The sequence below is a fragment of the Carettochelys insculpta genome, chromosome 15, assembly GCF_033958435.1.
Source record: "Carettochelys insculpta isolate YL-2023 chromosome 15, ASM3395843v1, whole genome shotgun sequence".
Lineage (NCBI taxonomy): Eukaryota > Metazoa > Chordata > Testudines > Carettochelyidae > Carettochelys > Carettochelys insculpta.
Genome location: NC_134151.1, coordinates 668487 through 687977, shown reverse-complemented (window position 1 = coordinate 687977; position 19491 = coordinate 668487). Strand labels below are relative to the sequence as shown.

The 19491-nt window shown below is 61.2% G+C and overlaps 1 protein-coding gene across 3 annotated transcripts in view; it reads left to right on the top strand.

Moving 5' to 3' along the window:
* Nucleotides 1–13082, top strand: part of PCDH1 (protocadherin 1) — a 121163-nt gene extending 108081 nt beyond the window's left edge. For 2 of the 3 annotated variants that reach the window (XM_075009545.1, XM_075009544.1), the window contains one exon: nucleotides 12261–13082. In XM_075009545.1, coding sequence (XP_074865646.1) covers nucleotides 12261–12646 — 386 coding nt within the window. In that variant the 3' untranslated portion in view covers nucleotides 12647–13082. The remainder of the gene's footprint in view (nucleotides 1–12260) is intronic. The other variant, XM_075009546.1, reaches the window with a different exon arrangement.
* The last annotated feature ends 6409 nt before the right edge of the window (nucleotides 13083–19491 follow it).

The window sequence follows — 19491 nt, the reverse complement described above, 5'->3', positions numbered from 1 at the left end:
AGGGAGAGAGGATGATGGTTTTGGTGTGGGGCTGTGCAGTGCATGTGTTTCTACAATACAGTGTGTCCTGTGCTTATGTGTTGAAAAAATTGTGTATGAGTGATGAGTTTGTGTGTGGTGGGAATACTGTGCGTGGTACACCATGTTTCTCTGGAAAAATGTTGTGTATCATGCTGAGGAGCATCGTATGTGGTTTGAGGTATATTGTGTGTGGCATAGGGGGTGGTGCCAAGTGTGTAGAGTTTATTAGTGGTGTACTGGGAGGGGGAGTATTATCCACAGTGTTGTGTATGGGAGAGAGGTATGCTGTGTGCATGGTATGTGGGAGGGTGTAGAGCATGCAGTATTGTATGTATGTGTTTGTGTGTGAGAGGGGTGTGGTGTGTGTGGAAGGATGTGGCATTGTACGCATGTGTTTGTACGAGAGAGAAGGGTGTTCATCTGTGGTGCTATGAGTGTGGGTGACGGAGGCAGAAGGGAATAGACTGTGTGGTATTGTATAGTGTGTGCTCGCTGCAGCACAACGATAAAAGAGGCCAAAGCAGCCTTCCTGGGCTTCCAGTGCCTGGCTGGATGGGTGGGTGTGCTGGAGGGGGCTGTTGTGTGTGTACAGCGAGGAGGCCCTGGTATGCATGTGTCCGTCTGGGAGGCTGGTTGTGAGGAGTCAGTGGCTGGTAGACCAGTCACTTGGCTTTCCCTGGGTCAGAAAAACAGTTGGTACTTGGTACAGCTGCCTGGTGCAGACAATGTCTGGGGCTAGTGGTGCCTGGCTGTGCCTGGAACAGGGGCGTGGTGGTGCCTGGGGTGACCGGCTGTTCCCACTGGTGGAAGGGAGGGTGGATGCATAGGTGTGCCCAGGCTGTGGTCGTGAGAGGATGCCTGGCTGTGCCCAGTGCTGGAGAGTGGTTGCACTCAGGGTTGCCTGGCTGTGTCCAGAAGGAGGGAGAGGCTTAGGCTTACCTGGATGTCTCTGGTGTGAAGTGTGGCTGGTGCCCAGGACACTTGGCTTGTCCCAGGGTGGGCAGTAGTTGGTGTCCTGGGCACCTGGCTCCTGGGCCCATCTGGCGTTACCTCCTTCGGGGAAGTGGCTGGTGCCCAGGACTCCTGTGGCCGATGTTCCCGCTAATCTTTGCCATCCCTGTGCGAATTTTTTCCACCCATGTGCAGAATAAATTTTGTTACATGCAGTGAGGTGTGTGAGAGTGTGCACCACTGACAGGAACACAAACCCTGGCTGTGGGCGCTCTGCTGATCAGCTGGGCACCATGTGAGTCTCTCATGAGTGGTCACACCAAGGCACAGCTTGCAGAGAACACTGCCTGTGGCCAGGGTCAGTGAGTGTCTGCGGTACTGGGGGGCCTGTCTGTGCCTGGGGTGAGGGAGTGGGTAAGTGCCAAGGGATGCCTGGCTGCACCCGGTCTGGGGGAGTGGCTGAGGCCCATGTAGGGCAGTGGTAGCCAAGGGATATCTGTCTGTGTAGCAGGTGTGTCAGTACCCACGTGTGCCGGGTTGTGCCTTGTGTGTGTGCGTGTGTGTGTGTGTGTGTGAGTGCGCGCGCGTGTGTGTGTTCAAATCCCAGGGTTGCCTGGCTGTGTTTGGAGTATGGTGATGGTTGGTGCCCAGAGATGTCTGGTGGTGCCCAGGGTGCAGCATGGGTGGAGTGCAGGGGGTGCCTAGCTAGTGCCTGGGTCAGGGGAGAGGAGGCTGATCTTCAGCAATGCCGGTTGTTCCTATGGTTGGGCAGTGACTGGTACCAGCAATGCTGTCTGTGCCCGGGGAGGAGTGACTGGTGCCCACTGATGCTGACTGTGCCCAGGGAGAAGTGGCTGGAACTAGGAATGCCGGCTGTGCCTGAGTATGAGTGACGGGTACCAGTGATGCCGGCTGTGCCTGAGTATGAGTGACTGGTACCAGTGATGCCGGCTGTGCCTGAGTATGAGTGACTGGTACCAGTGATGCCGGCTGTGCCTGGGGAGGAGTGGCTGATACTAATGATACCGGCTGTGCCTGGGGTGGAGTGACTGGTACCAGTGACACCGGCTGTGCCCGGGGAGCAGTGACTGGTACCCAACGGTACTGGCTGTGCCCGGGAAGGAGTGACGGGTACCAGTGATGCCGGCTGTGCCTATGGAGCAGTGACTGGTACCCAATGATGCTGGCTGTGCCTGGGGTGGAGTGACTGGTACCAGTGATGCTGGCTGTGCCTGGGGAGGAGTGACTGGTACCAGTGATGCTGGCTGTGCCCGGGGAGCAGTGACTGGTACCCAATGATGCTGGCTGTGCCCGGGGAGGAGTGACTGGTACCAGTGATGCTGGCTGTGCCCGGGGAGCAGTGACTGGTACCCAATGATGCTGGCTGTGCCCGGGGAGGAGTGACGGGTACCAGTGATGCTGGCTGTGCCTGGGGTGGAGTGACTGGTACCAGTGATGCCGGCTGTGCCTGGGGAGGAATGACTGGTACCAGTGACACCGGCTGTGCCCAGGGGGCAGTGACTGGTACCCAACGGTACTGGCTGTGCCCGGGGAGGAGTGACGGATACCAGTGATGCCGGCTGTGCCTGGGGAGGAATGACAGGTACCAGTGATGCCGGCTGTGCCTGGGGATCAGTGACTGGTACCCAATGATGCTGGCTGTGCCCGGGGAGGAGTGACGGGTACCAGTGATGCCGGCTGTGCCTGGGGAGGAGTGACTCGTACTAGTGATTCTGGCTGTGCCCTGGGGAGGAGTGACGGGTACCAGTGATACCGGCTGTGCCTGGGGAGGAGTGCCTGGTACTAGTGATTCCGGCTGTGCCTGGGGTGGAGTGACTGGTACTAGTGATTCCGGCTGTGCCTGGGGTGGAGTGACTGGTACTAGTGATTCCGGCTGTGCCCGGGGAGCAGTGACTGGTACCCAATGATGCTGGCTGTGCCCAGGGAGGAATGACTGGTACCAGTGATGCTGGCTGTGCCCGGGGTGGAGTGACGGGTACCAGTGATGCCGGCTGTGCCTGGGGAGGAATGACTGGTACCAGTGATGCCGGCTGTGCCTGGGGTGGAGTGACTGGTACCAGTGATGCCGGCTGTGCCTGGGGAGGAATGACTGGTACCAGTGACACCGGCTGTGCCCGGGGAGCAGTGACTGGTACCCAACGGTACTGGCTGTGCCCGGGGAGGAGTGACGGATACCAGTGATGCCGGCTGTGCCTGGGGAGCAGTGACTGGTACCAGTGATGCTGGCTGTGCCCTGGGGAGGAGTGACTAGTACTAGTGATTCCGGCTGTGCCTGGGGAGGAGTGATGGGTACCAGTGATGCCGGCTGTGCCTGGGGAGCAGTGACTGGTACCCAATGATGCTGGCTGTGCCTGGGGTGGACTGACTGGTACCAGTGATGCCGGCTGTGCCTGGGGAGGAGTGACTGGTACCCAATGATGCTGGCTGTGCCTGGGGAGGAGTGACTGGTACCAGTGATGCCGGCTGTGCCTGGGGAGGAGTGACGGGTACCAGTGATGCTGGCTGTGCCTGGGGTGGAGTGACTGGTACCAGTGATGCCGGCTGTGCCTGGGGAGCAGTGACTGGTACCAGTGATGCTGGCTGTGCCCTGGGGAGGAGTGACTAGTACTAGTGATTCCGGCTGTGCCTGGGGAGGAGTGATGGGTACCAGTGATGCCGGCTGTGCCTGGGGAGCAGTGACTGGTACCAGTGATGCTGGCTGTGCCCTGGGGAGGAGTGACTAGTACTAGTGATTCCGGCTGTGCCTGGGGAGGAGTGATGGGTACCAGTGATGCCGGCTGTGCCTGGGGAGGAATGACGGGTACCTGTGATGCCGGCTGTGCCTGGGGAGCAGTGACTGGTAGCCAATGATGCTGGCTGTGCCCGGGGAGGAGTGACAGGTACCAGTGATGCCGGCTGTGCCTGGGGAGCAGTGACTGGTACCCAATGATGCTGGCTGTGCCTGGGGAGGAGTGACTGGTACCCAATGATGCTGGCTGTGCCTGGGGAGGAGTGACTGGTACCCAGTGATGCCGGCTGTGCCTGGGGAGGAGTGACTCGTACTAGTGATTCTGGCTGTGCCCTGGGGAGGAGTGACGGGTACCAGTGATGCCGGCTGTGCCTGGGGAGGAGTGCCTGGTACTAGTGATTCCGGCTGTGCCTGGGGTGGAGTGACGGGTACCAGTGATGCCGGCTGTGCCTGGGGATCAGTGACTGGTACCCAATGATGCTGGCTGTGCCCGGGGAGGAGTGACAGGTACCAGTGATGCCGGCTGTGCCTGGGGAGCAGTGACTGGTACCCAATGATGCTGGCTGTGCCTGGGGAGGAGTGACTGGTACCCAGTGATGCCGGCTGTGCCTGGGGAGGAGTGACTCGTACTAGTGATTCTGGCTGTGCCCTGGGGAGGAGTGACGGGTACCAGTGATGCCGGCTGTGCCTGGGGAGGAGTGCCTGGTACTAGTGATTCCGGCTGTGCCTGGGGTGGAGTGACGGGTACCAGTGATGCCGGCTGTGCCTGGGGATCAGTGACTGGTACCCAATGATGCTGGCTGTGCCCGGGGAGGAGTGACAGGTACCAGTGATGCCGGCTGTGCCTGGGGAGCAGTGACTGGTACCCAATGATGCTGGCTGTGCCTGGGGTGGACTGACTGGTACCAGTGATGCCGGCTGTGCCTGGGGAGGAGTGACTGGTACCCAATGATGCTGGCTGTGCCTGGGGAGGAGTGACTGGTACCAGTGATGCCGGCTGTGCCTGGGGAGGAGTGACGGGTACCAGTGATGCTGGCTGTGCCTGGGGTGGAGTGACTGGTACCAGTGATGCTGGCTGTGCCTGGGGAGCAGTGACTGGTACCAATGATGCTGACTGTGCCCGGGGAGGAGTGACTGGTACCAGTGATGCCGGCTGTGCCTGGGGAGGAGTGACGGGTACCAGTGATGCTGGCTGTGCCTGGGGTGGAGTGACTGGTACCAGTGATGCTGGCTGTGCCTGGGGAGCAGTGACTGGTACCAATGATGCTGACTGTGCCCGGGGAGGAGTGACTGGTACCAGTGATGCCGGCTGTGCCTGGGGAGGAGTGACTGGTACCCAATGATGCTGGCTGTGCCCTGGGGAGGAGTGACTAGTACTAGTGATTCCGGCTGTGCCTGGGGAGGAGTGATGGGTACCAGTGATGCCGGCTGTGCCTGGGGAGGAGTGATGGGTACCTGTGATGCCGGCTGTGCCTGGGGAGCAGTGACTGGTACCCAATGATGCTGGCTGTGCCCGGGGAGCAGTGACTGGTACCCAATGATGCTGGCTGTGCCCAGGGAGGAATGACTGGTACCAGTGATGCTGGCTGTGCCCGGGGTGGAGTGACGGGTACCAGTGATGCCGGCTGTGCCTGGGGAGGAATGACTGGTACCAGTGATGCCGGCTGTGCCTGGGGTGGAGTGACTGGTACCAGTGATGCCGGCTGTGCCTGGGGAGGAATGACTGGTACCAGTGACACCGGCTGTGCCCGGGGAGCAGTGACTGGTACCCAACGGTACTGGCTGTGCCCGGGGAGGAGTGACGGATACCAGTGATGCCGGCTGTGCCTGGGGAGCAGTGACTGGTACCAGTGATGCTGGCTGTGCCCTGGGGAGGAGTGACTAGTACTAGTGATTCCGGCTGTGCCTGGGGAGGAGTGATGGGTACCAGTGATGCCGGCTGTGCCTGGGGAGCAGTGACTGGTACCCAATGATGCTGGCTGTGCCTGGGGTGGACTGACTGGTACCAGTGATGCCGGCTGTGCCTGGGGAGGAGTGACTGGTACCCAATGATGCTGGCTGTGCCTGGGGAGGAGTGACTGGTACCAGTGATGCCGGCTGTGCCTGGGGAGGAGTGACGGGTACCAGTGATGCTGGCTGTGCCTGGGGTGGAGTGACTGGTACCAGTGATGCTGGCTGTGCCTGGGGAGCAGTGACTGGTACCAATGATGCTGACTGTGCCCGGGGAGGAGTGACTGGTACCAGTGATGCCGGCTGTGCCTGGGGAGGAGTGACTGGTACCCAATGATGCTGGCTGTGCCCTGGGGAGGAGTGACTAGTACTAGTGATTCCGGCTGTGCCTGGGGAGGAGTGATGGGTACCAGTGATGCCGGCTGTGCCTGGGGAGGAATGATGGGTACCTGTGATGCCGGCTGTGCCTGGGGAGGAATGATGGGTACCTGTGATGCCGGCTGTGCCTGGGGAGCAGTGACTGGTACCCAATGATGCCGGCTGTGCCCGGGGAGGAGTGACAGGTACCAGTGATGCCGGCTGTGCCTGGGGAGGAGTGACTGGTACCCAATGATGCTGGCTGTGCCTGGGGAGCAGTGACTGGTACTAGTGATTCCGGCTGTGCCTGGGGTGGAGTGACTGGTACTAGTGATTCCGGCTGTGCCTGGGGTGGAGTGACTGGTACTAGTGATTCCGGCTGTGCCCGGGGAGCAGTGACTGGTACCCAATGATGCTGGCTGTGCCCAGGGAGGAATGACTGGTACCAGTGATGCTGGCTGTGCCCGGGGTGGAGTGACGGGTACCAGTGATGCCGGCTGTGCCTGGGGAGGAATGACTGGTACCAGTGATGCCGGCTGTGCCTGGGGTGGAGTGACTGGTACCAGTGATGCCGGCTGTGCCTGGGGAGGAATGACTGGTACCAGTGACACCGGCTGTGCCCGGGGAGCAGTGACTGGTACCCAACGGTACTGGCTGTGCCCGGGGAGGAGTGACGGATACCAGTGATGCCGGCTGTGCCTGGGGAGCAGTGACTGGTACCAGTGATGCTGGCTGTGCCCTGGGGAGGAGTGACTAGTACTAGTGATTCCGGCTGTGCCTGGGGAGGAGTGATGGGTACCAGTGATGCCGGCTGTGCCTGGGGAGGAATGACGGGTACCTGTGATGCCGGCTGTGCCTGGGGAGCAGTGACTGGTAGCCAATGATGCTGGCTGTGCCCGGGGAGGAGTGACAGGTACCAGTGATGCCGGCTGTGCCTGGGGAGCAGTGACTGGTACCCAATGATGCTGGCTGTGCCTGGGGAGGAGTGACTGGTACCCAATGATGCTGGCTGTGCCTGGGGAGGAGTGACTGGTACCCAGTGATGCCGGCTGTGCCTGGGGAGGAGTGACTCGTACTAGTGATTCTGGCTGTGCCCTGGGGAGGAGTGACGGGTACCAGTGATGCCGGCTGTGCCTGGGGAGGAGTGCCTGGTACTAGTGATTCCGGCTGTGCCTGGGGTGGAGTGACGGGTACCAGTGATGCCGGCTGTGCCTGGGGATCAGTGACTGGTACCCAATGATGCTGGCTGTGCCCGGGGAGGAGTGACAGGTACCAGTGATGCCGGCTGTGCCTGGGGAGCAGTGACTGGTACCCAATGATGCTGGCTGTGCCTGGGGTGGACTGACTGGTACCAGTGATGCCGGCTGTGCCTGGGGAGGAGTGACTGGTACCCAATGATGCTGGCTGTGCCTGGGGAGGAGTGACTGGTACCAGTGATGCCGGCTGTGCCTGGGGAGGAGTGACGGGTACCAGTGATGCTGGCTGTGCCTGGGGTGGAGTGACTGGTACCAGTGATGCTGGCTGTGCCTGGGGAGCAGTGACTGGTACCAATGATGCTGACTGTGCCCGGGGAGGAGTGACTGGTACCAGTGATGCCGGCTGTGCCTGGGGAGGAGTGACGGGTACCAGTGATGCTGGCTGTGCCTGGGGTGGAGTGACTGGTACCAGTGATGCTGGCTGTGCCTGGGGAGCAGTGACTGGTACCAATGATGCTGACTGTGCCCGGGGAGGAGTGACTGGTACCAGTGATGCCGGCTGTGCCTGGGGAGGAGTGACTGGTACCCAATGATGCTGGCTGTGCCCTGGGGAGGAGTGACTAGTACTAGTGATTCCGGCTGTGCCTGGGGAGGAGTGATGGGTACCAGTGATGCCGGCTGTGCCTGGGGAGGAGTGATGGGTACCTGTGATGCCGGCTGTGCCTGGGGAGCAGTGACTGGTACCCAATGATGCTGGCTGTGCCCGGGGAGGAGTGACAGGTACCAGTGATTCCGGCTGTGCCCGGGGAGCAGTGACTGGTACCCAATGATGCTGGCTGTGCCCAGGGAGGAATGACTGGTACCAGTGATGCTGGCTGTGCCCGGGGTGGAGTGACGGGTACCAGTGATGCCGGCTGTGCCTGGGGAGGAATGACTGGTACCAGTGATGCCGGCTGTGCCTGGGGTGGAGTGACTGGTACCAGTGATGCCGGCTGTGCCTGGGGAGGAATGACTGGTACCAGTGACACCGGCTGTGCCCGGGGAGCAGTGACTGGTACCCAACGGTACTGGCTGTGCCCGGGGAGGAGTGACGGATACCAGTGATGCCGGCTGTGCCTGGGGAGCAGTGACTGGTACCAGTGATGCTGGCTGTGCCCTGGGGAGGAGTGACTAGTACTAGTGATTCCGGCTGTGCCTGGGGAGGAGTGATGGGTACCAGTGATGCCGGCTGTGCCTGGGGAGCAGTGACTGGTACCCAATGATGCTGGCTGTGCCTGGGGTGGACTGACTGGTACCAGTGATGCCGGCTGTGCCTGGGGAGGAGTGACTGGTACCCAATGATGCTGGCTGTGCCTGGGGAGGAGTGACTGGTACCAGTGATGCCGGCTGTGCCTGGGGAGGAGTGACGGGTACCAGTGATGCTGGCTGTGCCTGGGGTGGAGTGACTGGTACCAGTGATGCTGGCTGTGCCTGGGGAGCAGTGACTGGTACCAATGATGCTGACTGTGCCCGGGGAGGAGTGACTGGTACCAGTGATGCCGGCTGTGCCTGGGGAGGAGTGACTGGTACCCAATGATGCTGGCTGTGCCCTGGGGAGGAGTGACTAGTACTAGTGATTCCGGCTGTGCCTGGGGAGGAGTGATGGGTACCAGTGATGCCGGCTGTGCCTGGGGAGGAATGATGGGTACCTGTGATGCCGGCTGTGCCTGGGGAGCAGTGACTGGTACCCAATGATGCCGGCTGTGCCCGGGGAGGAGTGACAGGTACCAGTGATGCCGGCTGTGCCTGGGGAGGAGTGACTGGTACCCAATGATGCTGGCTGTGCCTGGGGAGCAGTGACTGGTACCAGTGATGCCGGCTGTGCCTGGGGAGGAGTGACTCGTACTAGTGATTCTGGCTGTGCCCTGGGGAGGAGTGATGGGTACCAGTGATGCCGGCTGTGCCTGGGGAGGAGTGCCTGGTACTAGTGATTCCGGCTGTGCCTGGGGTGGAGTGACGGGTACCAGTGATGCCGGCTGTGCCTGGGGATCAGTGACTGGTACCCAATGATGCTGGCTGTGCCCGGGGAGGAGTGACAGGTACCAGTGATGCCGGCTGTGCCTGGGGAGGAGTGACTGTTACCCAATGATGCTGGCTGTGCCTGGGGAGCAGTGACTGGTACCAGTGATGCTGGCTGTGCCTGGGGTGGAGTGACTGGTACCAGTGATGCCGGCTGTGCCTGGGGAGGAGTGACTGGTACCAGTGATGCCGGCTGTGCCTGGGGTGGAGTGACTGGTACCAGTGATGCCAGCTGTGCCTGGGGAGTAGTGACTGGTACCAATGATGCTGGCTGTGCCCGGGGAGGAATGACTGGTACCAGTGATGCCAGCTGTGCCTGGGGAGTAGTGACTGGTACCAATGATGCCGGCTGTGCCTGGGGAGGAGTGACAGGTACCAGTGATGCCGGCTGTGCCTGGGGTGGAGTGACTGGTACCAGTGATGCCGGCTGTGCCTGGGGAGGAGTGACTGGTACCAGTGATGCCGGCTGTGCCTGGGGAGCAGTGACTGGTACCCAATGATGCTGGCTGTGCCCTGGGGAGGAGTGACTAGTACTAGTGATTCCGGCTGTGCCTGGGGAGGAGTGATGGGTACCAGTGATGCCGGCTGTGCCTGGGGAGGAATGACGGGTACCTGTGATGCCGGCTGTGCCTGGGGAGTAGTGACTGGTACCCAATGATGCTGGCTGTGCCTGGGGAGGAGTGACTCGTACTAGTGATTCTGGCTGTGCCCTGGGGAGGAGTGACGGGTACCAGTGATGCCGGCTGTGCCTGGGGAGGAGTGCCTGGTACTAGTGATTCCGGCTGTGCCTGGGGTGGAGTGACTGGTACTAGTGATTCCGGCTGTGCCTGGGGTGGAGTGACTGGTACCAGCAATGTCAGCTGTGCCCGAGGCAGAGTGATTGGTACCAGCAATGCCAGCTGTGCCAGGGAAGGAGTAACTGGTACCAGCGATGCTGGCTGTACCTAGAGAGGGGCGACTAATACCCAGTGATGCCAACTGTGCCCGGGGAGGAGTGACTGGTACTAGTGATGCCGGCTGTGCCTATGGAGGAGTGGCTGGTACTAATGAGACCGGCTGTGCCTGGGGTGGAGTGACAGGTACCAGCGATGCCGGCTGTGCCCGGGGAGGAGTGACTGGTCCTAGTGAAGCTAGCTGTTCCTGGGGAGTAGTGGCTGGTACCAGCTATGCTGGCTGTGCCCAGGGAAGAGTGACTGGTACTAGTGATGCTGCCAGTCTCCGGAGGAGTAACAGGTACCAGCAATGCCAGCTGTACCTATGGAGGAGTGCCTGGTACCATTGATGCCAGCTGTGCCTGGTGAGGAGTGACTGGTAGCAGTGATACAGGCTGTGCCTATGAAGGAGTGACTGGTACCAGTGATGCCGGCTGTGCCTGGGGAGGAGTGACTGGTACCAGCAATGCCGGCTGTGCCCGCGGAAGAGTGACTGGTACCAGCAATGCCGGCTGTGCCCGCGGAAGAGTGACTGCTACTAGTGATGCCAGCTGTGCCTGGGGAGGAGTGACTGGTACCAGTGATGCCAGCTGTGCCTGGGGTAGAGTGACTGGTACCAGTGATGCCAGTTCTGTCTGAGGAGGAGTGGCTGGTACTAATGATACCGGCTGTACCTGGAGAGGAGTGATGGGTACCAGTGATGCCGGCTGTTCCCAGGGAGGAGTGACTGGTACCAGTGATGCCGGCTGTGCCCGGGGGGGAGTGAGAGGTACCCAGCAATGCCGGCTGTGCCTATGGAGGAGTGACTGGTACCAGTGATGCCGGCTGTGCCTGGGGAGGAGTGACTGGTACCAGTGATGCCGGCTGTGCCTGGGGAGGAGTGACTGGTACCCAATGATGCTGGCTGTGCCCGGGGAGGAGTGACTGGTACCAGTGATGCCGGCTGTTCCCAGGGAGGAGTGACTGGTACCAGTGATGCCGGCTGTGCCTGGGGAGGAGTGACTGGCACCCAATGATGCTGGCTGTGCCCAGGGAGGAGTGACTGGTACCAGCGATGCCGGCTGTGCCTGGGGAGGATTGACTAGTACCAGTGATGCTAGTTCTGTCTGAGGAGGAGTGGCTGGTACTAATGATACCGGCTGTACCTGGAGAGGAGTGACGGGTACCAGTGATGCCGGCTGTTCCCAGGGATGAGTGACTGGTACCAGTGATGCCGGCTGTGCCCGGGGAGGAGTGAGAGGTACCCAGCGATGCCGGCTGTGCCTATGGAGGAGTGACTGGTACCAGTGATGCCGGCTGTGCCTATGGAGGAGTGACTGGTACCAGTGATGCCGGCTGTGCCTGGGGAGGAGTGACTGGTACCAGTGATGCCGGCTGTGCCTGGGGAGGAGTGACTGGTACCAGCAATTTGTGGCTGTTTTTCTGCGATACCCTCACTGTTGAGTTGAGGGCACTCTGTAGCAGCATGGGGACAGGTGAATGTGAGGTTGGCTGGACATTGGCTGTATCTGCCTGGGTCTAAAATGCATGCTTGGAACAGGGCCTGTGCTGAGGCCGACTGGCCTTGCCCCTGGCCGGCTGTAACAGTGAGGTTGAACTTGTGGGCTAGATAATGAGTTCTGGATTTTAGAGCAGGACCTGTTGTGACCTTTTGTGGTCTTGGGCCAGGCTGACCCATGGTCTCCCCTGCCTCCCTTCCCAATGGCCCAGGCCTGCCTCTGGGGCATGTGCTTTCTCTGATTGTTCAGGCTTCCCGAGGGCCTCATGGCTGTGAGCTTCTGGGAGCACCGGGGTCATTCTCCCTGGCCTGGGGAGGTGTGATGGATGGGGGAGTATTTGCTGGGTACCTCCTCCAGTCTGCTCTGCCCCAGCCAGCAGCTGAGAGATCGCAACAGGAAGCTTGCCAGAGAAACGCCCCCGAAAGCCCTGAGCATAGCTGGGTAGGTCAGGCCAGCACAGTGCCCGAGGCTGGGGGTTCAGCAGGGTCACCCATGCTGTGAGGTTTGCAGGCAGGGTTAACGGTGCTCTTACTTCCCTTCTCTGCAGATCTGCGCCCTCTGCCTGATGTAGCCATGACTGGGACCTGCACCCGGGAGTGCACAGAGTTTGGCCACTCCGACACCTGCTGGATGCCCGGCCAGTCCTCCCCAAGCCGCAGGCCCAAGAACGCCCTGAAACTCTCCACTTTTGTGCCTTACCAAGAACGGGGGAGTCAAGAGCAAGTTGGGAACGGCAGCCCCAGGCTCTCAGAAGAGCGCAGCACCAAAATGGCCAACCTCCGCCTGCTCCCCACATACAGTGCCTTCTCCAACAGTAGCCATGAGCCCTGCAAGGACTCCCCTCTGGAGGAAATTCCTCTCACCCAGACCTCAGACTTCCAGCCAGCCACCACCCCCTCCTCTCAAACCACGAAGAGGGAGATCTACCTGTGAGGCTGGACCCACGGGGCAGGGGGAGCAGACACTGCTGAGGCCATGTCCAGAGGAACATTTGAGACTCTTGTGCTTTACCCCTCTGCAGCTGGTTCTCCAGGTCGTCCTGAGTCCCCTTCCTCCGGGTGAGACGTCCCAACTGGCTGCAGAGGGCATCGGGCAGGGCAAGGGAGAGGAGGGCCTTTTAACTTGCTCTCCAGGGCCAGGGGGACGTGTGAGACGAAGGAGGGTGTGTTTCTGGACCGCTGTGCCAGGGAGGGCTGGGCAGGCTTTTAGGGCAGAGGCCGTGGCTGGGCGAAGGGCTTAGGTACCAAAGGTCCGTGCAGAGCGGGGGATTCCGGGGCACAGGGCAGAGGGTGTCTTCGTGCACAGGGAACAAGCTGCCTGTTGCTTTACTGTAGACTCCTGTACATATAAATCTTAGGAATGACATTCAGATCCTGCCTGATTGCAACTTTTATTGTCCTTGAAACAAAAGACATTTCAACTGAGCAAACCACAGGGAGCGAGTTCCAGTTCGGACTGGTTTGGTGCATGGAAGAGCACAGGGGAGCCCGGCTCCCAGCCCACACGCCTGTTCCATATTGTACATAGAGATGCGACTGGCTCCTCAGACAGCAGCAGGCAGTGTGCAGAGGGGCACAGGCCTGCCCTGGGGTGAGGGGATTTCTGTCCTGGTTTTATGTCCTGGCCTGCTGGCCAGCGCTGCCACCACCCTGGGAGTGTTCAGAACCGTCCCAGGTCGGGGACACAGCCTCTCCTGTCACGGCTCTGCTGCTTGGAGGGCACAGGGGAAGGCCGGTGCTGAGGGGTCCCTGGTGGCTCTGTGCCTGTGGGTGGCAATGCTGAAAGCCTCAGTCTCGCTCCACTGGAGGGAAGGGAGGCTGAGGCCATTGGACCTCACCCCATCCCCTTGCACCTGTTCTAGTGCAGGGAACTCCCATGAGGCCATCCGTGCCATGAACTTGACCTTTGACCTGTCCGCCTGTAAGCCACCATTTGCCTTTGTGAGGAGGAGCTTTGTCTCAGGGTCACACCAGGGGTCACTGGCCCCTGTGAGCTGGAGTCCTGCTGCCCTTAGGCCACAGAGCCTCTCCCAAGGGCTCCAGCATTCTCTTCCAGCATCAAGGGCCATCCAGCCTTACTGGGGCGGCACCTGAATGCCAGTGCTGGTGGGCCAGGGGCCAGCAGCGTCTGAGCTCCCCTTCCCAGGGCACCGTGCCAGTGCAGAGAGGAAGGGTGGTACCCTCGGCTCCAGCAGACACCCTAGGAATGGCCCTGGCCTTGGCCAGGTGAGCAGGCCCTGGATTAAGGGGTGGCCCCGGTGGGACAGAGCAGCTCCTCCTGGCTCTGCCTGTGCTCTTCTGGAGTCCTGGGGGCTGTTCTGGTGACTTCATTTCTGGCCCATTCTCAGCTGCTCCCAGCACCTGAGCTGGTACAGGGCGAGGGCAGCCGATCCCTCGTTCCCTCCATGGTAGCTCCTCCCTCCCTCTCTGCTCCCCACATGGCAGCAGGGCTCGGAAGGGGCTACAATGCACCATTGCTCTTTCCTCCCAACCTCCTCAGCACTCTCATGGCTCAGCTCTTCCACGGGGAGCGGGACCAAGGCAGCTGCAGTAACATCCCCTTTCCTCTCTGTGGCCCACGCCTGGCCTGGGATCAAGCGGTGCAGGGGCAGCGCTGTGCATCTGCCGGGAGGGCAGCCTTTTCTCTGCTGCCTGGGGGTGGCTCTGCAAGCTTGCTCAGCCCTGGAGTGCCTCCTTCAGGGAGACGGCATTGCAGCTTCATCCTATCAGGCCCAGAGGCTGCAGCGAGTCTTGGGCAGCTGGCGGCAGTAGCATGAGAGAACCCGCCCTCCCTTGCCTGCTGGTGTCCAGCAAGTCCCGAGCCGACTAGCTCCTGCCCTGTGCTCTGGCAGTGGGGTGGGATGCAGCCAGCTTCATGGCATAGGCTCCCCAGCACTGTGAGTCCCAAGGGGCCCAAGCTGAGCCAGGTCTGGCCAAGTAGCTCCAGTCTGAGAGGGCACCGAGCTGGCAAGGACTGCGAAAGGGCCGCAGATATTGAGGCTCCCAGCTGCCCTGCCTGCTCCCCAGGGGCCCCTTTCCCAGGGGATGGGATGGGCAGCAGAGCCTTTGCAGGGCACACATCTAGAGGTGCTCGTACCCCTCCACACCTCTCCAGACTCAGCTCCCAGCTTGGAGGGCAGGGGTCCAGTGGGTTCCTGTGGGGCACATGGCCTGCAGGTGGGTCGGACCTGCTGTGCCTTTCCCGTGCTGGTGGTGCTGGGGAGCCTGTGCTCCCCTGGCTGGGCTGCCTGAGCACCTCACTTTCCTGAACAAGTCTTTATTGTAGCTCTGTTGTGTCAGGGCCTAACGGGGCAGAATGTGCAATTTGGCCACCTTGGCCAGGACCCTCAATTCCTCTGTCAGCTCAGCGACTTGCTCCCACCCAGGCTGGGGTCTGGGGCAGCATCCCCTCTGAGGCAGGCTTCCTGGCACAGCTACACAACCTGCACAGCTGCAGGGCTCTGAGAGCAGCCTAGAGGGACAGAGTGGGCCCAGCTTCTCCATGGCCTGGGCTGCGGGACAGCTCCCCAGCTTGCTGCTTGGGTCACTGCATGATCTCTTTGCTTTGGTTCAGGACTTGACCCAGCATGATACACAGCCACCTGCTTTGGGCCTGCATGGGCAAGCTGCCCAGTAGGGCAGAGTTCCTGGGGTCAGCCCAGGGTGGGTGTGCAGGTGATGCTGGGCTCAGCCGAGGGTGAGTGTGCAGGAGGTGCTGGGGTCGGCCCAGGTGAGTGGGCAAGAGGTGCTGGGGTCGGCCCAGGTGAGTTGCAGGTGATGCTGAGGCCAACCGAGGGTGAGCGTGCAGGAGGTGCTGGGGTCGTCCCAGGTGAGCGTGCAGGAGGTGCTGGGGTCAGCCCAGGTGAGCGTGCAGGAGGTGCTGGGGTCGGCCCAGGTGAGCGTGCAGGAGGTGCTGGGGTCGGCCCAGGTGAGCGTGCAGGTGGTGCTGGGGTCGGCCCAGGTGAGCGTACAGGAGGTGCTGGGGTCGGCCCAGGTGAGCGTGCAGGTGGTGCTGAGACTGGCCCAGGTGAGCATGCAGGAGGTGCTGGGGTCGGCCCAGGTGAGCGTGCAGGAGGTGCTGGGGTCGGCCCAGGTGAGCGTGCAGGTGGTGCTGGGGTCAGCCCAGGTGAGCGTGCAGGAGGTGCTGGGGTCGGCCCAGGTGAGCGTGCAGGTGATGCTGAGACTGGCCCAGGTGAGCGTGCAGGAGGTGCTGGGGTCGGCCCAGGTGAGCGTGCAGGTGATGCTGAGACTGGCCCAGGTGAGCGTGCAGGAGGTGCTGGGGTCGGCCCAGGTGAGCGTGCAGGTGGTGCTGGGGTCGGCCCAGGTGAGTGTGCAGGAGGTGCTGGGGTCGGCCCAGGTGAGTGTGCAGGAGGTGCTAAGACTGGCCCAGGTGAGTGTGCAGGAGGTGCTGAGACTGGCCCAGGGGAGGGCTGCCAGGGTGGACCACCCTCTGTGGGGGAGCGTGCAGGAGGTGCTGGGGATTTGCCAGGGAAGAGGGTGCTGGTGCTGGTGCTGGTGCTGGTGCTGGTGCTGGTGCTGGTGCTGGCAGGGAGATGCTCATTTGCACAAAAAGAAACCAGAAGGATAAGGCCTCTGCATGTGGGGAGCAGGGGTGGGCAGGCGCCCCACAGGCTCGGGTCTAGACAAGCACAGAGAAAGGGATGGGGAGTCTGAGGTGCCCTTCGGGGGCGGGGGGTGGGTTACTGTATTTAGCACTGCACTAGGACAAGCCAGGGGGTAAAGCCAAAGGCAGAGCTGGGGAGCAGTCGGGCTGCGTGGGAAGGAGCCAAGCGACCCCTTTGTAGCTCTTCGGTGTTGGTTCTATTTATACAAGATTTCATTTCCTTGCTTGTGATGCCTTGTTTTGGTACAGTTTTATGTACATGCCGGTGTAGCTTTTCTAAAGGAGAAATCCTGTGGCAGAGGAAAGTACCCAGCTCTTTTGCAGCCGGTGCCTGTGTCCCAGACAGCACCTCTTGCTAAGGTTGTGTTGCTCTCAATGTGTGATGCGTTTCCCTGTGCGGGGAAGGCTTCGGGCCTTGGGCGTGATTTGCCTAGGCACTGTGAGCACAACGGATTCCCTTGTGATTCTTTCTGTTCGGAGCAGTGAGCATGACACCTTCGTGAGCCCCTTTCTGTTCTTTCCCCTTCTGTTTGTTCGCTGAGCTGTCGGATGACAACCGCCAATGTAATTAGCCCTTCCCCGGCTTTCCAATAAAAGTGTGAAAACCTGGCTGCTTGGGCTGGCTGGAGTCTTCCTTCCCACAGGTGGTGTGTCGCAGGTTTGGAGAAGGGAGGGGACTGGGCAGGAGGGCTTTGCAGAGGCTCACCAACCCCCTTCCATACTTCCCGGCCCCACAGCTGTGGGGAGATACCCCTGGCCACCCACCAGGCTGAGAGCTTGGCCCACCCATTCCCATCCCCAGCACGCCCAGCACTCAGCAGCCTGGGCACCCGGACTGGGCCTCGCTTATCGCAGCCCAGGCCTCGGCGGCTGCACAAACACTGCAGCAGGGCCAAGCAGCACTTAGACACCTGCGTCTGGTGAGGGCGCTGAGCACCGACCGGGCTAGTGCCGCCTGCCCCAGGCAGGGGCTGCGGTGTGGCCCTGGGAGTGCGTCTGGTGAGGGCGCTGAGCACTGACCGGGCTAGTGCCGCCTGCCCCAGGCAGGAGCTGCGGTGTGGCCCTGGGAGTGCGTCTGGTGAGGGCGCTGAGCACCGACCGGGCTAGTGCCGCCTGCCCCAGGCAGGGGCTGCGGTGTGGCCCTGGGAGTGCGTCTGGTGAGGGCGCTGAGCACCGACCGGGCTAGTGCCGCCTGCCCCAGGCAGGGGCTGCGGTGTGGCCCTGGGAGTGCGTCTGGTGAGGGCGCTGAGCACCGACCGGACTAGTGCCGCCTGCCCCAGGCAGGGGCTGCGGTGTGGGAGAAGCTCTGTGGCTGAGGGGGTGTCACGTTGGAGGGGGCAGAGAGGTCAGACGCACTGTGGGAAGCTGTAGTGTGGGCTGGCTCAGTGCTGGGAGATGGGTACACAGCATCACCAGGTGGGTCACCCCCCAGCCACCCGCCGTGGAGCTCAGCGCTGGGGCGGAGACGGAGTCATCCTCTCTGTTAAGAGAGCTTCCGCCCCCCCCCCTCGGGTCACTGCATTGGTGAGGGGTGCCCATGGATTCGGTGCCTAAGGAGGGGACCCAGCATTTGTGACGTGTGCACAGGCAGCCCTGTGTCATGCCCATGGCTAACTCACCGTCTGCTTCAGTGACTCCTGCCCTGAGGCTCATGGATCCAGGCAGGCTCTCAACCCTGGCACCTGTGCCCCATCCAGGGAAAAGCAGCAGCTGGGAGAGAGCGGACAGGTGCAGCCTGTCGGAAAGGGATAGGCAATAAACTGGAACCATCGTAACCCCAGGCCTGGGTGTCCGTAGGCGCCCACTCCCAACACTGCCTGCAGCCTGGTCCCGCTTGCCGGGAATGGTCCATTACCAGTGGAAAGGTGCCAGGCTGGCAAAAACGATCGTGTGGGGGGAAGTGGGCGGGGGTGGGGGTGACAGCGGCTGCCTGAGGAGACACTGGAAGCTGGGACAGTGCTGCTCGGAGAGAGAGCTTCACGACTGGTGTTGGGAAAGTGAGCGGGGGAATTACGGACCCCTTGGCACAGCACGCGCAGCAGGGGCCACCCAGGGAAATGAAGGCATTCAAAACGAGCATAAGGAAGTACTGCACACACGCACAGTGGACAGACAGCTGGCCGGAGGGCAGGAACCAGAGCTGTCACGCAGCCTCGCCCGCAGACGGTAATGGGAGCTGGCTAAGCAAACCCAGGCCTGAGGGCTGGCAGGTGAGAGCCCCTAAGCGGAGTGGTGACACAAAGCAGTAGGGAGGGCCAGAAAGGGGTGAGGTGCTGTGCCCCTGTAGCTGGGGAGCCAGAGGGGTTGCTGCGATCCACTGTACATCAGAGGTGGTGGGACTATCACACATAATACAAACATGGGTGCCGGGAACTGGTCTCCACTTGGTGTGGCCAGAACAGAGACTGGGGCCCAGGAGCGTGAACAGCCCTGTTGCAGGTCAGCCTGTGAAACCCTTCTGGAGACGCTGTGAAGGCCAAAACTGTAACAGCGCTCACAGAAGAATCAAACCGGTTCACGTGTGCTCTGGGAAAGAGCAGGCTGATAAGGGCATGTCGCAGCTTCCAAAGACCTAAAGGGAGGCAGGAGAAAAATTACTCTCCTTAACCTCTGAGGATGGGACAAGGGGCAATGGGCTTAAATTGCAGCAAGGCGGGTTTAGGCTTAAATTGCAGCAAGGCGGGTTTAGGCTGGACGTTAGGAAAAACTCCCCACCTGCCTGGGTGGTTAAGTGCCACTCCCCTTGCCAGGGATGGTTTAGATGGTGCTGGGGCTGCCATGAGGACAGGGGACTGGACTTGATGACCCTCAAGGACCCTTCCAGTTCTAGTGGTGTGTGATTCTCGGAGCCTGAGGATGAGTGGGTCCCTCAGCGACTATTGGCTGGGGTGGTCTGGGATGCACCCCAGGTGCTGGGTGGCCTTTGCCTGTCAGGAGCAGGAGCTGGTGATGGCTCACTGGATGATTCACTGTTCTGTTCATTCCTCCTGGGGCGCCTGGCACTGGCTGCTGTCAGAGGACGGGACACTGGGCCACATGGACCATTGGTCTGACTCTCTGTGGCCCTTAGGGTCTCTGTGAGCTCTCTGCCTTGGGATTCAGTGACAGGCAGCAAAGGGACATGCTCGAGGGGAGCAGGCTCAGGCACAGCTGCT